A 23,038-nucleotide genomic window follows, 5' to 3' on the forward strand; every position below is an offset into this window, starting at 1 on the left:
CAAATTTTGTTTATGAATTGTTCCTCTGATATCTCATGAGAGTGGCGATGATATTAACAGTGGTATCTAAATAGTTGTGGGTCACAATGTGCTCAAGTGAGAAAAAATAAACTGACCGTTCTTAAATATTCATTTTTAAACCATGGAAATAAAATTAATGATTGGAAAATATGCAACTTGTCATGTATGAAGAAGATCAGAAATAGGAATGGGAATAGGTAATTGACTGTTGAGATGCTCTGTCTTTCATCACCATCCATGGCTGGTCATTTATCTGAATTCTCTTTCCTGGCCGTTTTGTTTTCCATGTCTTCACCTGATGAAGAGGTTACACTCCAAACGCGTGCGATTTCAAATAGACGTGTTGGACTATAGTTGTGTGACTTATGACTGAAAAAAATTGAGTATGTTATTACACAGACTGGAGCAGTGGGATTTAAACCTGAGCCTCAGGGCTCTATGGGAGACTACAGCTGCATCGCCAAAAAAACCCTCTGTAGTAAATAGGTCCTCTTCTGTTGAATGAGAGGAAACACCTTCCTCCTCAACATGAAACATGACCACTGTACCCCCACAGCCCATTACAGTAAATTGAGCCCATCTCCTGTTGAATGAATGAGTGAGAACACCTTCCTCCTGAACACCTCGAGCCCATTGGAGTAAAGGGGCGGGGACAGTGAAGGGCCTGCGAACCTCTCCACCAATCCCAAAGGCTGCGGTCGATGCGGACGAATCGGAGAGCGACATTCCGGGTTGTGGCTTCCTTTTTGACTGCAACGCCGGCCGCCATTGGTCAGGTAGAGTACGGTGCGTTCTGATTGGAGGGGGCGCGGATGACGCGCGTCACAGAAGGAGGAGACGGAATGAAGAAGAAAAACAAAGATGGCGGCGCGAGGCTGCGGTTTTCTCATCGACTCAGCGGGCGGTTTCTGATGGAGGGAGGGGGGCAGACAGGCATCGTTTACCTCAGGAAATACCTTTAAAATACATTTCAAAATAAAGACGGAACTTTTCAAACAATTTCCGGGGCCCGGGAAGGGGGAGGTGACGGTTACCGGGTGAACGAGAAAACAAATTAAAAATGTCGGCGGTGGAGGAGAGAGAGCCGGCGCCCGCGGCTTCTTCGGCGGCGGCCGGAGCCCAGGAGCTCAACAACCCCCCGGAGCTGGAGGAAGGTCCGAGCTCCAAGAAGCGGGGGGTCCGGCTGGAGGCTGGATTTGCTCAAGGCTTGTATCTATTAACTTATTTAAATGGTACCTACTGTATGGGGCTATGGTTTACATTAAAACCGGAGGATCATGTCAGAGTGTTTGTTTATATTGAGCAGTTGTAGTTGGTAAAATACACTCCCTGGAGGAGCACCTTCTATGATGCTGCATTTCTTGCCTTCTGCCCTTCCCCCATTTGTTATCTCGCATCTTGAATTTTGCATTATTTTATGGTCAAATTTAATTTCATATTAATGAGACTTGGTATTGACTGTGTTATTAATTTGTTTGTTGGATTATTGTAAGAAAAAAATAATGGTGTCATGTCATTTCTGATGTCAGTTTGACATTGAATGTGCAGATGTGAATATCAGTAAATTGTGAAACTAAATCAAGAACTTGTGGTTCTAACAAAAAAGCAGTTCACTGATATTAATGGCATTGTCTCATTTGAGGATGATGACTTGAGTCTGACGAACAAACCGTTTCATGTAGTCACCCAATTTAATTAAAATTTTCTTTAACTTAATTAAAGAAAATAACTCTGGCAGGCTAAGATTTGTACAATTTGTTTATAAGATTTATTTATATGTCCATTGCTCTCGATGTGGTCTCTGCCACATTGGGGAGACAGGGCGCCAACTTGCAGAACATTTCAAAAACAGCTCTGGGACGCAAAAACTAAACAACCCCACCGCCTTGTGGCTGAACGCTTTAACTCCCCCTCACAATCCGTCAAGTACATGCAAGTACTCTGCTGCCTCCCCCTCCAAGCTCTGGCTACCTGACGCTTGTAGGAAGAACACCTCGTCTTCTGCCTTGGGACGCACTAACTACATAGGATCAATGTAGATTTCACCAGTATTTTTATTTCCCCTCCCATCCACCCCCACACCACACACCTTGTCCCAGATTCAGAGTTGAAAAATCTGGAAAAATGCCGAGAGGCCATACCTCTAGGAATTCCCTGGCTGTTCTCTGGCATGGCACTCATCCACAGATTCTATCAACAAACACATTGACCTGGACACAATATACCGGCCACTGCAGTGGACAGTTGGAACTGACAACCGGAAGCGGCAGAGACAAACCACTACAAATGCCGGAGGAAAGATCACAGAAGCACTTCACAGGAGGCTCCCAAGCACTGAGGATATCACCTAGACATGGGATGAAACGTCTCCAACACAAATTCCCAGCTCGGCGAACAGAACCACAACAACGAGCACCCGAGAAGGCATGGTCCTTCTCTGACTTACCATCCCTTTGAATATGAGGGGAAATACACCCCTTTAATTGTAACATTCAGGAAAGATGCCTTACTTCAACAAAAATGTGCTGTGCTCAAATATGTTTGGACAGAGAAAGGGAGTCGCAGTCTGGGGTGAAGCTCAATCTTCATTCAGAGAGAGACAGGAGCAGCAGTAGCTTCAGAAGTTCATTGTCCAACTTGTGCATTCAGACAATGGGGGGCTCTTCTGGGCAAAATCTGGGAGTGAAGCAATGTCTCCCCCTTTCCATTCCTTCTCCTGGGAGGGAGAGAGAATGGGGGAAGCACTGTTCACTTGCAGCAACGGGAGGCAGAGAGTATGAATCCAAGCAGGGAGCGCACACTGCAAATTTGAGGGAATGTTTATGGCTCTAAAAGCCTGATTTGCAGTTGTTTCTGAGCTCATAATATTGTACTGCAGAATATTGTATATCTTCAGTAAGAACGTCAATACCGCATGATAGATGTCAATTCAGCAACTTGAGTGACCTCTTCATGGAGTATGCAATCCACCACATTACCCTGCTGTATACATTTACATATACATCAGCACAAAGATCTTGGGTATTAAGAGAGGAAAGAATGTTCCACAGAAACTAGAATTGTGTGTTTTGATTTTCTATTGTGGACTGACAGCGATGACCTTTGCAATCTCTTTCCACAGGAATATTACAAGAGAAGAATTTGGAGGCAGAAATCTCAGACCAAACATCACATCGAAGTCTGACAGTCGATTGATTCACCAGGACTTGGATATTGATGGCCTTGAAAACAAAGGGGAGAAGGTCTGCCTGCTTTGTTAGGTTTTAAACGTCAGTGTGACTGGAAACTCAGAGTCTCACATACCCACACACCAGAGTAGTGACTGGAACATGCTTTACAGACTGAATGAGAGTCCTCCAATTTTCAGCGGGTTCACCAGTAACACCACACACATGCTGTAAGAGTGAGCGAGTTTCAACTGAGTTGTTGAACCTGGAGAAATATGAGGACACCTGCACCATGGAGAAATCATGAAAATGTAGGAACGGTTTCACTTCCTCGCCTGCCCGATATTCATCAGCATTTATACACCGGGCAGCGGCCATTCACCTGCATTCAGCACGGGAAAGGCTCCACTCAGTCGCATCACCTCTTGGTCCACACCGGGGAGAAACTGCTCATCTGCCCTGTATGCTGAAGCAGATGAAGGACATTTTTTATCCTGGATGGAGCATACTGCAGGTATACCTGAAATAGATACATTTGTCTCTGTCCCATTGAGTCTCCAGCACAGAACCAGGCCAAGCTGCTCAATTGGTCTCTGTGTTTATTCTCCACCTGAGCCTCCATCCACCCCTCTTCATTGCCCCCCATCTCCCCTCCATCAGCATAAAGGTATCCCTCACTTTTCCAAAGTTCGCTTTCCACTACTTCACTTTTACAAAAGACCTACATTAATACCTGCTCCCACAAAGCGAAAGAAATCTGAAGAGGATTGTCGTTTTTACAAAGAAAGGCATAATACAAATTAACTCATGGTAATTGCTTCTTCGATTTAGGCCATTTCGGCTTATGAAAGGAACACTCTACTTTCAAATAGTGGGGGAAAGCTGTATCAATACAATACAGCACAGTCTCAGGCCCGTCTCACTTGGTTTAGGCACACACACACCCTCAAGCCTGTGATAATTCTTAATCCTTACTTAGACCTGCTGTTTATTGCCCATGTGTGATTTCTGTTCCTCTGTTCACCTCCCGTTCATGTGTCTATCAAGATACATCTTAAACATTGTTAAGGTGCCTGCTTCCACTACCTGCACTGGCAGTGCGTTCCAGGAACCCCCACCACCCTTCTGTGTGATTCCCCACCCCCACCACCTCTTCCCCCAAACAGTCCCCTGCTCACTTTGAACCTGTGCCCTCTTTTAGTTGACCTTTCCACTTTGGAGAGGAAAAAAAACGCCTCTGACTATCACAGAATCCCTCCAGCGTGGAAACAGACCATTCATCCCAACAAGTCAACACCGGCCCTCTAAAGATTAACGCATGGAGACCCGTTCCCTTACCCCTATTATCTACATTTACTCCTGACTAATGCACCGAACTTACACATCCCTGAACACTGGGGCAATTTACACATAGACAATCCAACTTAACCTGCCTCTCCCTGGACACTATGGGTAATTTTGCATCGCTAATCCACCCTAACTGATACATGTTTGGATTGTAGGAGGAAGCCGGAGCAGCCAGAGGAAGCCTACGCAGACACGGGAGGTGGGGTGCAGGGATAATGTGCCAACTCCACACAGCTAGTTGCCTGACACTAAAATGGAACGCAGGTCCCTGGCACTATGAGGTGCCAGTGCGAACCACTGAGCTACCCTGCCACCCCTGTCCAGCCAATCTGTGTCTCTCATCATTTTGTCGAGGTCTCTTTTCAGCCTCTGTTTTTCCAAAGAAAACAATCCAGGTTTATGCCTCCTCTGCTCGTAACGAGAGCCCTCCAGACTAGGCAATGTCCTGGTGAACCTTGTCTGTATCCTCAGCCAGAGCACCCACACCCTTCCAGTAGCACAGTGACCAGAACTGCACACAATATTCCGAATGTAGCCAGAATAAACAGCTGTAATGTAACTCTTACACTCAAGGAAACGTGCTGTGTACATTCTTGACCACCGTGCCCACCTGCATTACCACTTCCACTGATCTATATGCCCAGACCCCTCTATGCCAGTGCTCCTATGTGTTCTGCCATTTATCATACAATTCTTATATTTCCTTCATCTCTATCGAGCTTCACCTTAACTGTCTTTCTCTCTTCATCTCTTTTCCCCCCTCCTCACATCAGCATACCATAAGACCATCGGAGCAGAAATTAGGCCATTCAGCCCATTGAGTCTACTTCGCCATTCAATCACGGCTCATACGTTTCTCAACCCCATTCTCCCCGAACTCCTTGATCCCCTTGATACTCAAGAACCGAGCTATCTCAGTCTTAAATATACTCAGTAACTTGGCCTCCGCAGCTTTCTGTGGCAGTGAATTTCATAGATTCACCATACTCTGGCTGAAGAAGTTTCTCTCCCCTCTGTTCTCAAGGGTCTTCCCTTGACAGGAAAGCTGAGCCCTCAGGTTCTAGTTTGTCCTACCAATGGAAACATAGATTAGATTACTTACAGTGTGGAAACAGGCCCTTCGGGCTAACAAGTCCACACCGCCCCGCCGAAGCGTAACCCACCCTTACCCCTACATCTACATCTACATCTACATTTACCCCTTACCTAACACTATGGGCAATTTAGCATGGCCAATCTTTGGACTGTGGGAGGAAACCGGAGCACCCGGAGGAAACCCACGCAGACCCGGGGAGAACGTGCAAACTCCACACAGTCACTCGCCTGAAGCGAGAATTGAACCCGGGTCTCAGGCGCTGTGAGGCAGCAGTGCTAACCACTGTGCCACATCTTCCCAACATTCACACCGTTCATTATTCTGTAGGTTTCAATTAGATCCCACCCCAGCCCCCATCCTTCTGAACTCCATGAAGTATAAACCTAGAGTCCTCTAATGTTCTTATGTTAAATTTTTCATTCCTGGACCATTCTTTTGAACCACCTCTGAACACGTTCCAGGGCCAGTACATCCTTCCTGAGATATGGGGCCCAAATCTACATACAGTACTCCAATTGTGGCCTGACCGGAGACTTACAGAGCCTCAGAAGTACATCCCTGCTTTTATATTCAAGTCTGATCAAAATAAATGCCTTCATTGCATTTGCCTTCCTAACCACTGACTCAACCTGCAAGTTTACCTTGAGAGAATGCTGGAGCAGAACTCCATAGTCTCTTTGCACATCAGATTTCTGAATTTTCTCCCCATAATCCTTCTGTTCCAGAGTAGCAGCAGAGATTTCCAGACACCTCGATTGTTTTCAGGGATACCAAGGGATCTTGGGAATTGCCACTATCGCAAGAGGAGGCAGAGGGGAATGTGGTGTGGTCCTTTAAACTGCAGAACTTTCCAAACTCCCTGAGTCAGCAGGAACTCTTTCTGGACCAAGAAACAAAAGGGCCACTGAGAAACTGCTACATCAGAAGACCTCAGAGGCAGAAATTAGGCCATTCAGCCCATTGAATGGTGGAGCTGACTTAAGCATTCTTAAGTATCAACGGTTACGGGGAGAATTGGGTTGAGGAACGTATCCGCAATGATTGAATAGTGGAGCAGACTGAATAGCCTAATTTCTGCTCGTTAACCATCCCTGGGAAGAAGGACGCAAAACAACAAACTGTTTCCTGGGACAGATGAGCGAAGTGTTTAATAACCTCATGACAAAAGGACAATTAAGTTTGTCTGTGGAAGGAAGGCCCTGACGTAAAAAGGTTTTTTGCAGGAAAGGCTGTATCAAACAAAACACTAAACCTCGAGGATAAGAAGGTAAGCTACAGACCAGAGATCTCCAGAGGTGTGGGGAGGTGGTGTTAGAATCGAAAGAAACATCACATCACAGATTTGAAAGTGAGGAATCTCCACCAGAATTCAACCTCAGAATGATGTAGCAGCAGTACTTGGAAGAAGAATGCTGCATTAAATCCCTGGACACTTCCAGAGACATAAACTGTTGGTGGAAACTCAGTTAAATTCAGCCATCAATTGGGAGATAGCCAAGTTGTGAGTGAGGTTGAACTTGGTTACTTGAGGAGTTTTATTTTTGTTGTTACATACAAAAAAGTGTAAATCATTGTTTCAGCAGTTAATTGTGTGCAGTTTCTGAGTTAAGAGCCAAATTAAGGCGATTCACCCACAACCACAGTGAGAGGCTGCGATTCATGTTGACTCCATTGCATTCAGCAGTACATCACGTCAATACTCTTATAAAGCGAAGGCTGACAGCACCACCTTTCTCAACAGAAACACCCAGAGGAGCGTGTCGCCCAATAATCTGTAAAATTAGCATGAAAAGTGGTGTGACCTGCTCTAGTGATAAGAATAAATCCCCAACACTTTAAAATCAACAATCAGCTATTTATTTATCCAACTATCACGGTGAACAAATGAACAAAACTATTAACAAACTGGATACAGGCCAGGAGCAGATGGGTGGCACTAGTTTAGTTGGGGATCATGGACTGGTTGGTCTGAAGGGTCTGTTTCCAGGCTGCATGACTCCATAGCACGGAATGAATGGGGATCCATCCCAAAGATGATAAAGGTTTCAAGCACCACCTTAGGCAAATGTGTGGACTCCCTCCAGATAACTGAGGGCAGTGGGGTACTGTGAGGGTCAGTAGATCAGTCAGCCAGCCAGTTCTCTCCAGGAGACTTGTCTCAAGAAAGGAAGTGGTTTCCTGTCCCATCAGCCAGATTATCCAGTTTGGATAATATTTGGTCCTCTTTCTCCAACAAAATATGTAGTCAGGGCAGTGTCTATAACAAATATGTTATTCAACTTGGAAGAGTGCTGAAGACATATACAAGGATGTTGCCAGGACTCAAGGGTCTGTGTAAAAGGGAGAGGTTGGACAAGCTAAGATATTTTTATTTAGAGCATTAGAGACTGAGAAAGGCCCTTAGAGAAATGAAGAGATCGTGAGAGGGTGAATGCACTCAGACTTTTACCCCAGGGTTGGGGATGTGAGGGCTAGAGGGCATCAGTTTAAGGTTAGAGGAAAAAGAATAAAAGGGAACGTGAGGGGCAACTTTATTTATGCAGACGGTGGTAGACATATGGAATAAGATGCCAGCGGAAGTGGTTGAGGTGGGTACATTAACAACATTTAAAAGGCATTGGACAAATACATGGATAGGAAAGGTATGGAAGGAAATGGGCCAAGTGCAGGGAAATGGGCTTAGTGTTGATGGACAGTTTGGTCAGTATGGACAATGTTGGACCGAAGGGCCTGTCTCCTGCTGTGGGACTCTATGATTCGTGTCTCTTTGTCAGTCCGACAGTTTTGAGTTTCCAAATGAACATCTCACTAAATCAGGCCGAATAAAATCCAATCTCATTCGTCAACTCTGATGCAGAGGTGCTGGTGTTGAATTGGGGAGGACAAGGTCAGAAGTCACATGGCACCAGATGAAGTGATGAAGGAGCAGCACTCATGAAAGAGCAATGCTCCTAAAGCTTGTGATTTCAAATAAACTTGTTGCACTGTGACATGGTGCCATGTGACTTCCAACTTCTTCAACCCTGGGTTTGTCTCAAACTTGATGGGATACTTTGTCCAACTCGGCATATTTTATCAGTATCGCTTGAAGGAAATCTTTTCTTTAAGATTAGATTCCCTACAGTATGGAAACAGTTCCTTTGGCCCAACAAGTTCACACTGGCCCTCGCAGAGTAACCCAGCCAGACCCATTCCCTTATCCCTATTCCTCTACAATTACCCCAACTAATGCACCATACCTACACATCCCTGAACACTATGGGACAATTTAGATGGGCCAATCCAAACTAACCTGCACACCTTTAGATCGGGGAAGGAAACCGGAGCACTCAGAGGTAACCCATACAGATGTGGGGGGGGCATCGTGAAAGCTACACACAGACTGTCATCCCGAGGGTGGATTTGAACCCAGGTCAGCATCGTGAGGCAATGGTACTAACCACTGAGTCACCATGCCACCCCTGAGCCACATAGGTGGGCTTGCGGGGGGTGGGGGGGGGGGGAAGGAGGGGGGGATGGTGAGTCCAGCACAAAACAAAAAAACCCACTACACCCACTGTCAGAATGGGCAGGAGGTTCAGCCCTGTGGGTGACCCACTGCAGCGTCACTGGTGGAATCTGATTGTTGGATGCACTGGTGCCCCCGCTGGTGCCTCTGCAAGTTGCAGGACAATGTTAACCTCCGCCCACAGTCGGGGCAGGCAAACGGCTTCTCCCCGGTGTGGACCCATTGGTGGGCCAGCAGTTTGGAGGAGCGGGTGAACCCCTTCCCACACTCGGGGCAGCTGAATGGCCTTTCCCTGGTGTGGACCCGCCGGTGGGACAACAGGTCAGAGGAATTGCTGAACGCCTTACCACACTCAGGGCAGGCGAATGGCCTCTCCCCTGTGTGGATTCGCCGGTGTCTCAGCAGGTCGGAGGAATTGCTGAAGGCCTTCCCGCACTCTGGGCAGCTGAAGGGCCTCTCCCCCGTGTGGACCCGCTGATGGGCCAGCAGGTTGGAGGATTTACTGAAGGCCTTCCCACACTCTGGGCAGCTGAAGGGCCTCTCCCCCGTGTGGACCTGCTGATGGGCCAGCAGGTTGGAGGAATTGCTGAAGGCCTTCCCACACTCTGGGCAGCTGAAGGGCCTCTCCCCCGTGTGGACCCGCCGGTGCCTCAGCAGGTTGGAGGAGTCGCTGAAGGCCTTCCCGCATTCGGGGCAGCTGAATGGCCTCTCCCCCGTGTGGACTCGCCGGTGCTTCAGCAGGTCGGAGGAATTGCTGAAGGCTTTCCCGCACTCGTGGCAACTGAAGAGCCTCTCCCCTGTGTGGAATTGCTGGTGGGTCTGGAGGTTGTCCACCCAAGTGAACCCTTTCCCGCATACGGAGCAGTAAGACGTCCTCTCACCAGTGTGTATATGCTGGTGGGCCAGCAGGACACAAGAGCAGGTAAAGCCCTTTGCCCGCTCGGGGCTGGAGAACGGCCTCTTCCCAGTGTGATTGCACTGATGAGCCGCCAGGACAGATGGGACACGGAAGCCCTTCCCACAGTCGCCACACTTCCATGGTTTCTCAACAGGTTGTGTTTCCTCGGGTTTCTCCATGGCCGAAGCTTCACCTGCACACACACGTGTACAACCCCGCCATGAATTCTTCTTTCCAGGCAGCAGAGTTGTTTCAGGCTCCACACCCAGTGCGCTGCAACAGTAGGGTCTTTCAACCAGTGCCCCCGTACTCAAACAGGAACCAAAAAGAAAGCTTTGCTCCTTCTCACAGAATCATAGTTGAAAATTGTTGCGGTCCTGATGGATTGAGTAACTGTCAGACACTGACGTGAAAGTGAGGACTGGAGACGCTGGAGAGTCAGAGTCAAAAACTGCGTCGCTGGAAAAGTGCAGCACGGCAAGCAGCATCAGAGAAGCAGGAGAATCAACATTTTGGCCATGAGCCCTTTATCTGTTGACTTTGAAACTTCTGTCTTCAGATAGTCTGTAAGAAAAGATTACAAAAGTCATCACTGCCAGTCCGGTTAAGAATGAGATATCAAGGCATTGACACTGACACCAGAGAGAAACTGTACATCTAGATGTGGCAAATGTTAGTGGCAAGCCAGAGTGATAGAGATATTAGGCACAGAAACAGACCCTTCGGTCTAATTCATCCATGCCAACTAGATAACCTAACCTCATCTCGGCCGATTTGCCAGCATTTGGCCCACATCGCCTAAACCCTTCCTAATCGTATACCCATCCAGATGCCTTTTAATGTCATAATTGTACCAGCACCCACCACTTCCTCTGACAGCTCTTTCCTTAAACACGCCACTTTCTGCATGAAAGACTTATCCCTTAGGTTCCTTTGTTAAGTTCTTTTGCTTGAGCTTCTTACACTGCAATACGCCAACTTCTGTGAACAACCAAACTTTATTAAGTATAGTACAAGCTGTGGAGAAACTCTTAACACTCTTCGCAATGGTACACAACAGTACCAAAAAACAAACCCCTTAAACAAAGTAAAACTGAAACAGAGGCTTACAGTTGAAGTTAGAAGGCCAGAAGGAGACAGTGTTAGCAGCCTTTCTCCACATAGACCACTGCTTAACTCACCCAAACGAGACTTCAGCTTTCAGGACTGACCACTCCCCTTTCATTGTACAGGTCACTTCTAAAACAAAAACTTGGGCCTCAAGTCTCATCTGTTCACATATAACCAAAAATGCCTCCCAATACCGTTTTTCATCTCTGTACTAAACCAGTCGCTTCGGAGCCCGGATCGTTTTAATCACCCCTCTGATAATAAAAACTAAGGACACAGCATCCTTGAGAAGGACCAGCTTTTAGTAAAAGGACCAGCTTTGTGACAGAGGGATATAGGCCAAACACTGGCAGGTGGGATTAGATTAGTTTGAGAACACAGCATGGAGTAGTTGGACTGAAGGGACTGTTTCTGTGCTGTTTGACTCGGTAACTGTTCTGCAATGGTCTGAAAACCATTTTCTTGCCTTCCCCCATAAACAACCACTTCTTTGTTGATCCAAAATCAGATGAACTCAGCCTTGAATATATTCAATGATCCCATAACTGCAGGAAGACATCCCCACTTCTGGACTCAATTCCTCTTGCTAACATAACACCTGCTTTGCTCATTGCTTGCTGCTCCTCCTATCTGACAACTGGCATTGACTGATATGGAAGGACACTGAGGCCCCTTTATACACATTTATGATGAAGGGCTCGTGCCTGTAACGCGGACTCTCCGGCTCCTCGGATGCTACCTCATCTGCTGTGCGTTTCGAGCACCACACTTTTTGACTCTGATCTCCAACATTTGCAGTCCTCATTTTCTCCACATCCCAATATATCACCATTTAAACAATGCATCTCCTTTCTGCTTCCCCACCCCGCCAACAGGGAATGCTATCACTTCACATCGTGGTACTGCATTTTCCATGAGTTTGCCAACTGAGACACAGACTTGGCCCAACTTTTCCAGAATCTGTCCCCTCCATAAATTGAGATAGAGTGAGAGAGAGAGAGAGACACACACACACACAATAGGGGTGTCTCTGATTAGCAGGAGGACCACGCTCCTTCCGGTCCTCCAGGGCTTTCTATTGGCCCAACGCGCAGGTTTTGCTGACACCGGCGAACATGCGCAGTGTGTGTTGTCACCGAGGAGCATGCGCAAGATGCTGTGTGAAGTTGCTGGTGTTACTGACAGGATTTGTGCCCAAATGACAATCGGAGATAAGAAAGGCTGGAGTCACATTTTATATTTATCCTGCGGCTCGACATTTTATTTCTTTTGCATTTTATTTGACTACTCATCTTTTCCTCAGGATAGGGGACTCCCAAACTGGAGGGCATAGGTTGAAGGTGAGAGGGGAAAGATTTAAAAGGGACCTAAGGAGTAGAAAAAAAGTGTGAAAGTTAATTCCCCTCAAGAAGTGCCCTCTCCAAACCTGCACATCTTTGGATTGTGGGAAGAAACCGGAGCACCCAAAGGAATCCCACACAGAGAAGGTGCAAACTCCATTCACGCAGTTGCCAGAGACTGAGATCAAACCCAGGTCCCTAGCGCTATAAGGCAGCAGTGCCAGCCACTGAGTCTGTTCAGAAAAAGCAGCAATTGATTTATATTAGGGTGAGAGGGGAAAGGATTAAAAGGGACCTAAAGGGCAACTATTTCACGCAGCGGGTGGTGCGTGGATTGAATGAGCTCCCAGCAGAAGTGGTGGAGGCTGGTACAATTACAATATTCAAAAGGCATCTGGATGGGTATATTAGATTACTTACAGCGTGGAAACAGGCCCTTCGGCCCAACAAGTCCACACCGACCCATTCCCCTACACCTAACACTACGGGCAATTTAGCATGGCCAATTCACCTGACCTTCATATTTTTGGACTGTGGGAGGAAACCGGAGCACCCGGAGGAAACCCACGCAGACACAGGGAGAATGTGCAAACTCCACACAGTCAGTTGCCTTAGGCAGGAATTGAATCCGGGTCTCTGGCACTGTGAGACAACAGTGCTAACGACTATGCCACTGTGCCATCCACGGCAGGAAGGTTTGGACAGGAAGGTTTGGAGGGATATTGGCCAAGAGCTGGCAAATGGGCCTAGATTAATTTAGGATATCCGATTGGCATGGAACAAACAGTTTGTTTCCATGCTCCACTACTCTATGACTCTATTTCTACATAGTCAGAAATGTTATGACATGGACTGCACCCCCCACTAATTTAAACCCATAAAAGATTTACCCCATGTGGTATTGTGAAAATTCAAGAGGTAAGGAACTGTTTCTAAAAGTCACTATTTAAAGTTTTATTTAATGATCTAGCACACTAACTTGCAAGTGTTTAAATCTGCTGGGATTTTTAATACCCCCAAATCTATTCAAATCTGTCTAAACCAGTTCAAATCTCTGACGAAAGCCCCCAAATTTTACAACACTGGGTGCAACCTCCCCCACCTAATTTAAACCAGTAACATAGAGAAGGTTTAATCCATGCAGTAATCTGTGAAAATTCAAGAACCAAGAAACTATTCCCAAAGGTCAGTATTTAAAGTAAAAATTAACAACTTTATTTATTAAAGTCTAACGGAGAATAATTAATTAACAACTATTTACAACTCCTTTCTCTAACCTATCTTCTAACTTCCCCTGTATGATACCAGTCCAATAAAAACCCCTGATTAAGATTTACCGAAAGATTCAAACTTCAAAACCAGCCAGCTGTTAAATCTTCTCTTTGTATCTTCCTCTGTAGATTTGCTCTCCAGGTCGGTGTCGATGTTTTTTCTCTGTGCAGACTCCTTGTCTGGACAGGTACCTCTCAGAGTTCTCACTAGCAGCCTACATTTGTTGGTCTTTTGGCAGTTCTCCTGTAACTGTTCAACTGTATTTTTTGATTTTGTACTCCAAAGCATCAAATCATTTCATTGGTGTTAATATTAGATTAGATTAAATTCCCTACAGTGTGGCACCAGGCCCTTCGGCCCAACCAGTCCACACCGACCCTCCGAAGAGTAACCCACCCAGACCCATTTCCCTCTGACGAATGCACCGCACACTACGTGCAATATAGCATAGCCACTTCACCTGACCTGCACATCTTTGAACTGTGGGAGGAAATTGGAGCACCCAGAGGAAATCCATGCAGACACGGGGAGAATGTGCAAACTCCACACAGACAGTCACCCAAGGCTGGAATCGACCCTGGTGGTGTGAGGCAACAGTGCTAACCAATATTCTCAAAATACTAAATTCAAACTTGATTGGAATTCAGTATTTTAGGGCAAGATCTAAATCGATTGGCCAAAATTGAGTATGTTTTTGTCTCCAGGCAACCCAGCTACCTAGCTGTTCCACCAAATGTTAAATTATTACCTTGTTCAGAACGCTTGGTGCTATGTCAGGTGGTTCTGCTCACTTTTCAACTCTCTTGCACGTAGAATACACCAATACACCTTCTAACAGAACCAATTATTCAAGACTAGGAATCGGCCATTCACCCCTAACAGGCGAAAGTGAGTACTGCACATGCTGAAGATTAGAGTCAAGAATGTGGTGCTGGAAAAGCACAGCAGGTCAGGCAACATCCAAGGAGCAGGAAAATTGACATTTCGGGCAAATTGACATTTCGGGCAAAAGCTCATTTACCCCGAACAGCCTGTCCTCAACTGCACATAGTTCAAAGCAAGTTTGAGAAAGATGGCTGCAGCTTTGTCTTAATATACAATTGAACATGCGTTCAAACTTTAATGCTGTTTCTGAATATATTATTTTAGCTATAATCAATTTGAAAGATCAGCCATTTCTCGTGCACCCCCATCTCCCAGGCAGTGTCATCACCAACCATTCTCTCTCTCTCTTCTGAGATGAGCTTGATACAGCGATCAAAGAGAGCTCGAGGCATGAGAAAGTTTAGTGGGAGTTGGAAGAGATACAGAATGGACAGGGTGACAGAGTGTGGGGGCCATTGAGAGACTGGGGGGACCAGAGGGTGGTGGGGGCAGAAAAGAAAGACTCGGGGGTCAAAGGGTGGAGGAGGAGAATGAGGGGGAGAGAGAGAAAATGGGGGGCAGAGAGTTGCGGGGCGAGAGAGAATGGATGGGGACAGTGGGTGGGGAGAGAGACAGCAGAATTCCCACCTTCCCCAGGACTGGGGCAGTGTCCCATGAACTGGAACCTACTCCTCCCACAGCAGTCATTTCTCAATCCACACATGGCTAAAGCAGGAGAATTATATAATCCCTGCAGGCCATTTCACCTATCAAATTCACACCGACCTTCCACACAGCATCCCACCCAGACTCATCAACTTACCCTACAGCCCTGCAGTTCCCCATGGCTAACCCACTCTAACCTGCACATCCCTGGACACTTTAGCACAGCCGATCCATCCGAAACCGCAGATCCTTGGACTGAGAGAGGAAACCAAAGCATCCAGAGGTAACCCACGCTGACAGAAGGGGGAGAACATACCAAAGCTCACATAGACAGTCACGAGAAGGTGGAATCAAATCGCTTCGAACAATTCTCCCACACCTGCAAAACCCTGAGCACTATGGGTAATTTAGCAGGGCCAATCCACCCTAACCTGGGCAAAGGTAAAAATCACATGACGCCAATCCAACAGGTTTATTTGGAAGCACTAGCTTTCGGAGCACTGCTCCTTCATCAGGTGGTTGTGGAGTATAAGATCATAAGACACTGAGTTTACAGCAAAACATTACAGAGTCATGCCACTGAAATGATACATTGAAGAAACCTGGATTGTAAAGTCTTTCATCTTTTAGAATGAATTGCTGGTGTCATTAATATGTAAATCCCAGAACTTCTTATAAGACACCTACTCGAGATAACTTAAGGCTTTATAAGAAAAGATGACAACTCAGCTCAGACAATGCATGAAAGGTGTGAGGCCAGAGTCTGTCTGTATCCCAGTTTTTGAGTCAGACTGGTTCTATATCCAAAGTGGAATTTATAAAATATTCTATGTATTGTCTGCCTGCAGATTGTGCATTTTTTGAGCAAAATGGAATGTATCTGCAAATACAAATTCACCCCATAGACCTTGGTGTGTGTGAACACACACACACACACACGAGAGAGAAAAAGTCTAGTTCCATACTGTATATCTCTATGTCTATTGCATAACAGATGCTTTATTTCTGTTGATGTAAATATTGTTATAAATCATAGCTGGGTACTAATACTTAGATGTAAGGGAGAGACAATTCTTCAATTAGGGCACTATAAGATTTTTGGCAGACCCCTATTTCTAGTTTACTTGCCAATGAACAGACACAAGCACCTATTTAATTCTAACTTTTCATCTTTTTTGTTATATTTTCTGGTATGATACTCTGTGTCTGGATGGTTGACAGGCTGGGAGATTGTGGGTTGGACTTTGACTGAATGATTTATTGTTCCGGAAGGTGTCAAAGGAGGTTAAAGCTTCAGCAGAAATGAAGCAGAGCTGAGAATGGACAACAACTGTGTGGGAACAGGGAGATCAATAGAGGACAAAGAAACCAGGACCTGAAATCCGAGCTGACACCAGACGACCCTGTGATCAGTGCTTTGATTAGCAGTGTCAACCCTCTACCTTTACCTAGCTTCCCATTTGACTTGAATGCCACAAATCCCCTCAATATTTAGGATCCAATCCTTGTCATTCCTGAAGTCATGTCTCTGTAAGGAGTCCCAGATCAAAATCATTCTCTTCAATGTGTGCAGTCAATTCATTCACTTTTGTTACGTTGCAGCACTGTTACGACACGGGGTAACCCCCTCTGCTAAATTAGACCATCAACACAGAAATTATTCACCCCATGCAGTAATATAAATATTTAAAGTAAAAATTAACAACGTTACTCTTTATGTCCAACACAGAGTGTTAAAACTCACAAAAATGCCTGGTTTTATACTCCAAAACATCGGATCATTTTATTGGTGTTAATATTATCAAAATACTTAATTCAAACTTGATTGGACTTTGGTATTTTGGTGCAAAATTTAAACTGATTGGCCAAATTTGAATTAGTTTGTGCCTCATGGCAACCCAGTTGCTCTATTTGTGTTGACCAAATAATACAATCTCATCTTGTTTAGAATACTTTGTTCTGCTCGCTTTTTTAACTCTCTTAAAGGTACAGTACCTCTACCCCTTCATAACAAGCACACATTCAGATACTGACCTTTTAGTTTTATTGTTTGTAATCTTTTGAATCCAGTTTTAATTGCTGGTACGTTTATTCTCGTTGTTCCTTTCTATTGTTCTCTGACGTCCATTTTCCACATCACGACATTGCTCACCTGCCTTGATTTGGATTGGCCATACTAAATTGCCCATAGTGGCCAGGGATGTACAGGTTAGGTGGGTTAGCCAATGGGAAATGCAGGGTTATAGTTTTGTAGTAATAGAAGCAGGAGTAGGCCATTTGATCTATCCATCATCTCAGCTCTTCTTACTTGCATTATCCCGAACCCCTGATTCCCTAAGGGGTGAGGGTGGGAGGGGTGTATGAGCAGGATGCTCTTCGGAGGGGTCAGAATGGACTTGATGGGCTGAATAGCCTGCTTCCACACTGTAGGGCTTCTATGATTTACTGCAGTTCACAGCTCAGATCACAGCTCCCGGAATCTCCCACCTTCTGCAAATCGAAAGACAAATCCCACCCTGCCCCCTCATTTGTATGTTATCTAAATACTTAATCGTTTCTAGTGAACACAGCCCACACCTCCCTCTGCTGCCAGTCACCTTTACAATGCTGATGAAACAATGCCATTCCTGCAGTACTGAAAACCGTAAGGCTTCTAACAATACCAGGTACACACAGCTCCTTCTGATGGACAGCATTGGAAATACAATGTTGGAGGCTGGCCGAAATGAGCAGTTTAACTCAAAAATCCACCTCACCCTTCACTGGGCACCCCAATCAGCACACTGTCCTTCCTGCTGGGAAGCCTTAAAGCACTTCACCCCCACAGTGCAATGAATTCCCACTTTCCACCAAAATCCTAGATGTACTCACATACTCAGTTGCTGTCTCACCAATGAAATACTTCATTGTCACTTCTTCTGCTTCCAGTAAAGGCAAAACATCTTTGAAAGCTGCTCTGAAAGTCCAGTCTTCACAACACTTCTGCTTTCATGCAAGATGATTAAAGTCATACAGTACAGAAACACAGCCTTCGGTCCAACTCATCCATGCCGACCAGATATCCTAAACTCATCTAATCCCATTTGCCAGCATTTGGCCTGTATCCTTCTAAATCCTTCTTATTCATTTACCCATCCAGATGCCTTTTAAATGTTGTAATTGTAGCAGCCTCCACCACATCCTCTGGCAGCTCATTCCAAACATGCACAACCCTCTGTGTGAAAAAGTTGCCCCTCAGGTCCATTTTAAATCTTTCCCCTTTCACGGTGAAACCTATGCCCTCTAGGTTTGGAGTCGCCTACCATGGGGAAAAGATTTTGGCTATCCAACCTATCTATACCCCTTATAAACTTTTGTAAGGTCACCCATCAGCCTCCAATGCTCCAGGGAAATTATCCCTGGCGTATTCAGCATTTTCCTTTCGCTCAAAACCTCCAACTCTGCCTATATCTTTGTAAATCTTTTCTGAACCCTTTTAAGTTTCACAACATTCTTCCAGAGGAGGGCAACTGGAATTGCACACAGTTTTCCAAAAGTGGCCTAACATGACCTCCCAACCCCTGTACTCAATGCTCTGATCAATAAAGGAAAGTGTACCAAATGCGTTTTTCACAATCCTGTCTCCCTGCAATTCCACTTTCAAGGAATTATGAACCTGCAAGGACACTTTGTTTCGCAACACTCCCCATTAACTATGTAAGTCGTGCCCTGATTTGCCTTACAAAACGTAACACCTCACATTTAGCTAAATTAACTCATTTTGCCATTCCTGGGCCCATCAGCCCATCCGATCAATTCTAATTTATATTGAACTTCGTTTCCTCTCTCATCCCCCAAAAGCTGATAATCTCCATCCCACACACACTTCCTCCATTCTGACTTTGCTGAACCTAATTCCTGCTGTAACTCATCCTGAAGGGTGTGGTTCATGCTGATTAACAGGCCCACACTCGGGGAGGGGTGAGATCTAATTCAAACAGACAGAATTCTGAATGGCCTGGACAGAGTGCACATGGGGAAGATGTTCCTATTGGTCGGAGAGTCTAGGACCTGAGGGCACAGCATCAGAGAAAAAGGAATATCTTTTAGAACAAAGATAAGACGAAACATTTTCAGCCGGTGAGTGGTGAATATGTGGAATTTATTGCTACAGAAGGCTGTGGAGGCCAGGTCACTGAGTAGATTTAACATGGAGATAGATAGGTTCTTGAGTATCAAGGGGATTGAGGGTTACAGGGAGAAAGTGGGAGAATGGGATTGAGAAACTTATCAGCCAGAACGTAATAGTGGAGCAACCCTGATGGGCTGAGAGGCCTAATTTCTGCTCCTGTGGTTTATGGTCTCTTGCTGTCCTGGACTAGGAGTGTTCAAACTGGGGGCAGGAATAGGCCATTGAGCCTGTCGAGCTTGCGCCAGCATAGAACAGATCATAAGTAGATATGAGTATACTGACATAAAAGGTAAAAACAAGGACTTCAGATGCTGGAACCAGAGTCTAGATTAGAGTGGTGCTGGAAAAGCACAGCAGGTCAGGCAGCTCCTCGGATGCTGCCTGACCTGCCATGAATATACCTACATTCAGGTTAATAAGCTGGAATTTTTTCCACTGGAGCAGAGGAGGATTATAAAATCGTGAGGGGTATAGATGAGGTGAACGGCCAAAATCCTTTCTCTAGGCTGAGGGTTCAAGACTATGGAGCAAATTTTGAAAGAGAGAGAGGAGAAAGATTTTAAAAGGACATGACGGTCGCCGTCGCCATTCCCAGCCCCCCCCCCCCCCCCCTTACACTTTATGGTAAGGTTCTGGAGAGTGTTGCTGAACAAAGAGACCTTGGAGTGCAGGTTCATAGTTCCTTGAAGGTGGAGTCCCAGGTAGATAGGATAGTGAAGGCAGCATTTGGTATGCTTTCCTTTATCGGTTACAGCACTGAGTAAAGGAGTTGGGAGGTAGATGATGTTGCAGCTCTACAGGACATTGGTGAGGCCACATTTGGAATATTGCGTGCAACTCTGGTCTCCTGCCCATCAGAAGGACGGTGTGAAACTTGAAAGGGTTCAGAAAAGATTTACCAGCATGTTGCCAGATTTGAAAAAATTAGCTCTCGGGAAAGGCTGAATAGGCTGGGGCTGTTTTCCCTGGAGCGTCGGAGGCTGAGGCTGAGGTTTATAAAATCATGAGAGGCATGGATAGAGTAAATAGACAAAGTCTTCTCCTGGGGTGGGGGAGTGCAGAACTAAAGGTTTTGGGCGAACTGGGAGAGACATAAAAGAGATCTAAGGGAAGCCTTTTCACACAGTAGTGCATGTATGAAATGACCAGCCAGAGGAAGTGGTGGAGACTGGTATAATTACAGAATTTAAAAGGCATTTGGATTGGTCTATAATAGAAGGGGTTCGAGGGATATGGGCCCAGGGGTGGCAAATAGACTAGATTAGGATAACTGGTAGGCATGGACAAATTGGACCGAAGGGTCTGTTTCAGTGCTGTACATCTCTAGGACTCCAATATATAAGGTTCAAAGGGATATAGGTTAAACACAGGCAGGTGGGTCCAATTTAGTTTGAGAACATAGTCAGCATGGACTAGTTGGAGTGAAGGGTCTGTTTCTATAACTGATCTGGATTGGTCTTGCCTTCCCCCATAACCATCACATCTTTGTTGTTCAAAAATCAGATGAACTCAACCTTGGATATATTCAATTACGCCCAAACTGCAGGAAGGCGTCCCCACTTCTGAACTCAATTCCTCTTGCTAATATACCACTTGCCTTGCTCACTACTTGCTGCACCTGTCTGACAACTTGCACTGACTGGATTAGAAGGACGCAGAGGCCCCTTTGTTCATCCACACATCATTACTGATGAAAGGCTCAAGCCTGAAATGTCAATTCTCCTGTATTTGCCATTGAAAAAATACCTGAACTAACTTTCCAAGAGTCTGTCCTCTCCCTGGATTCACTCCGTTTCCCTTCAGTTCCTGCAAGTCAACAGCTCAACCCCAGAATGGAAACGGGGTTGAGAAAAGAGTGTGTTGTACTCACAGATGTTGGACAGAGGAAGGAAGTTGCAGTCTGGCGTGAAGCTCAATCTTCATTCAGAGAGAGAGGAGCAGCAGCAGCAATTTCAGAAGTTCATGGTCCTACTTCCGCATCCAGACGATGGGTTTGCTGTGATTGGCAGGAGGACCAGTCTCCATCCGGTCCTCCAGAGCTTCTCATTGGTCCATCAAAACAAGGTCACGGAGTGTTTCCCCTTGTTGCGTGAGCATGCGTAGTGCCTTGCTGACACCATAACACATGCGCAGTGCGTTACTGACACCCAGTAGCATGCGCAGTATGGAAATGTTGGCATTACTGACAGATTTTCAAAGTTAAAAATCACACAATGCCACGTTGTTGCCCAACAGGTTTATTTGGAATCACTAGTTTTCGAAGCGCTGCTTCTTCATCGGTTGGTTGTGGAGCAGAATCATAACACACAGACTTTATCCAACAGGATTGCAGTGTCATGGAATGGAATATCAAACTTTAGCTGACCTCTACCATCTTTTAGAATGACCATGTTAGTTTTGATTCCTTCACATGTAAATTCTAGAACTTTTCAAAAGTTACGTTCTCAAAATAGCTTTTAACAATAGGTGTCATCTCAATCAGATAATGCATTGAAGGTGTTAAGTTAAAGTCTGTCTGTGTCCCAATGTTAGGTCAGACGGATTCTATTTCTATCGTGGTATTACAGAATCTTACGTGTCTGAGCTTTTGAGCAAAATACAATGCGATTCTGCAAGTACAAATTCAACCCACAAACTTTTATGTGTGTGAGTGTGTGCAGGAGAAACCAAGTGATCGTGTGTGTGTGAGAGAGTGTAATGGGGTACAAGTCTGTGAGAGGGTGTGTGTGTGAGAGAGAGCATTTGAGAGAGCGCATGTGTATGAGAGAGAGTCTGTGTGAGTGTGTTGGTTTGGAGGAGCACGTATTTGTCTAAATGCATGCTTGTGTGTGTGTGAGAGACAGAGAGAGACAGACAGACAGAGAGAGAGAGAGAATGTATATTATAGTGGGGTCACCTGTAGTGTGACATAAACACAAGGTCCTGGTTAAGGCCATCTCCATGGGTATTGAACTTGGCTATCAGCCTCTGCCCAGCCACTTTCCGTTGTTGCCTATCCTGAAGTCTACCTTGAAGGATGGTCATTCGAAGGTCCAAGGCTGAATGTCCCGGACCGCTGTAGTGTTCCCCGACTGTGAGGGAACACTCCTCGCTGGTGATTGTTGTGCAGTGTCCATTCATCTGTTGCTGTAGCCTCTGCTCGGTCTTGCCAATATACCAAGAGTCAGGGCATCATTGCCTGCAGTGTATGAGATAAAACAATGTTGGTTGAGTCACATGAGTACCTGCTACACTCATGGTGGGTGCTGTCCCCACGTGTAATGGTGGTAATCGTGTCAACACTCTGATACGTCTTTCATCATCTGCCGTGACAGAGTTGTTTCGTCTTGTCCTGAAGGCCAGGCAGTTTTCTGAGAACAATCTGTTTAAAGTTTGGCGGTTGTTTGAAGGCGAGAAGTGGAGGCGTGGGGAAGGTCTTGGCGAGGTGCTCATCCTCATCAATAATGTGTTGCAGGCTGTGAAGAACATGGCGTTGTGTTTCGGCTCCTGAAAGGACTGGGCAACAAATGGTACCATTTTGGTTGCAGCTCGTGTCTGTCTCCGAAAGGAAGTCATTCCAGTTTCTTGCTGTGACACAT

At 45.7% G+C, this 23,038-nt stretch overlaps 1 protein-coding gene and 1 long non-coding RNA gene across 6 annotated transcripts; one reads left to right on the forward strand and one right to left on the reverse strand.

The window, feature by feature from the left end:
* Positions 1-811: 811 nt before the first annotated feature.
* Positions 812-7,479, forward strand: LOC140460508 (uncharacterized). Its single transcript, XR_011954128.1, has 3 exons — positions 812-1,226; positions 3,143-3,702; positions 6,357-7,479. It is a non-coding gene; the product is annotated as an uncharacterized lncRNA (long non-coding RNA).
* On the reverse strand, positions 7,473-21,538 carry LOC140460507 (uncharacterized). 5 transcript variants are annotated; one of them, XM_072555074.1, is made up of 2 exons: positions 21,331-21,538; positions 7,473-10,601 (listed from the first exon to the last, which is right to left on the reverse strand). In XM_072555074.1, the coding sequence occupies exon 2, from the start codon at positions 10,214-10,216 to the stop codon at positions 9,209-9,211; it is 1,008 nt and encodes a 335-aa protein (XP_072411175.1). In that variant the 5' UTR covers positions 10,217-10,601; positions 21,331-21,538; the 3' UTR covers positions 7,473-9,208. The 5 variants fall into 5 exon arrangements, with proteins under 5 accessions (XP_072411175.1, XP_072411178.1, XP_072411176.1 ...); XM_072555077.1 differs by lacking the exon at positions 21,331-21,538 and adding an exon at positions 13,825-13,984; XM_072555075.1 differs by lacking the exon at positions 21,331-21,538 and adding an exon at positions 11,852-12,151.
* Between the last annotated feature and the right edge of the window lie 1,500 nt (positions 21,539-23,038).

Source organism: Chiloscyllium punctatum, chromosome 36 (assembly GCF_047496795.1).
Source record: "Chiloscyllium punctatum isolate Juve2018m chromosome 36, sChiPun1.3, whole genome shotgun sequence".
Taxonomy (NCBI): domain Eukaryota; kingdom Metazoa; phylum Chordata; class Chondrichthyes; order Orectolobiformes; family Hemiscylliidae; genus Chiloscyllium; species Chiloscyllium punctatum.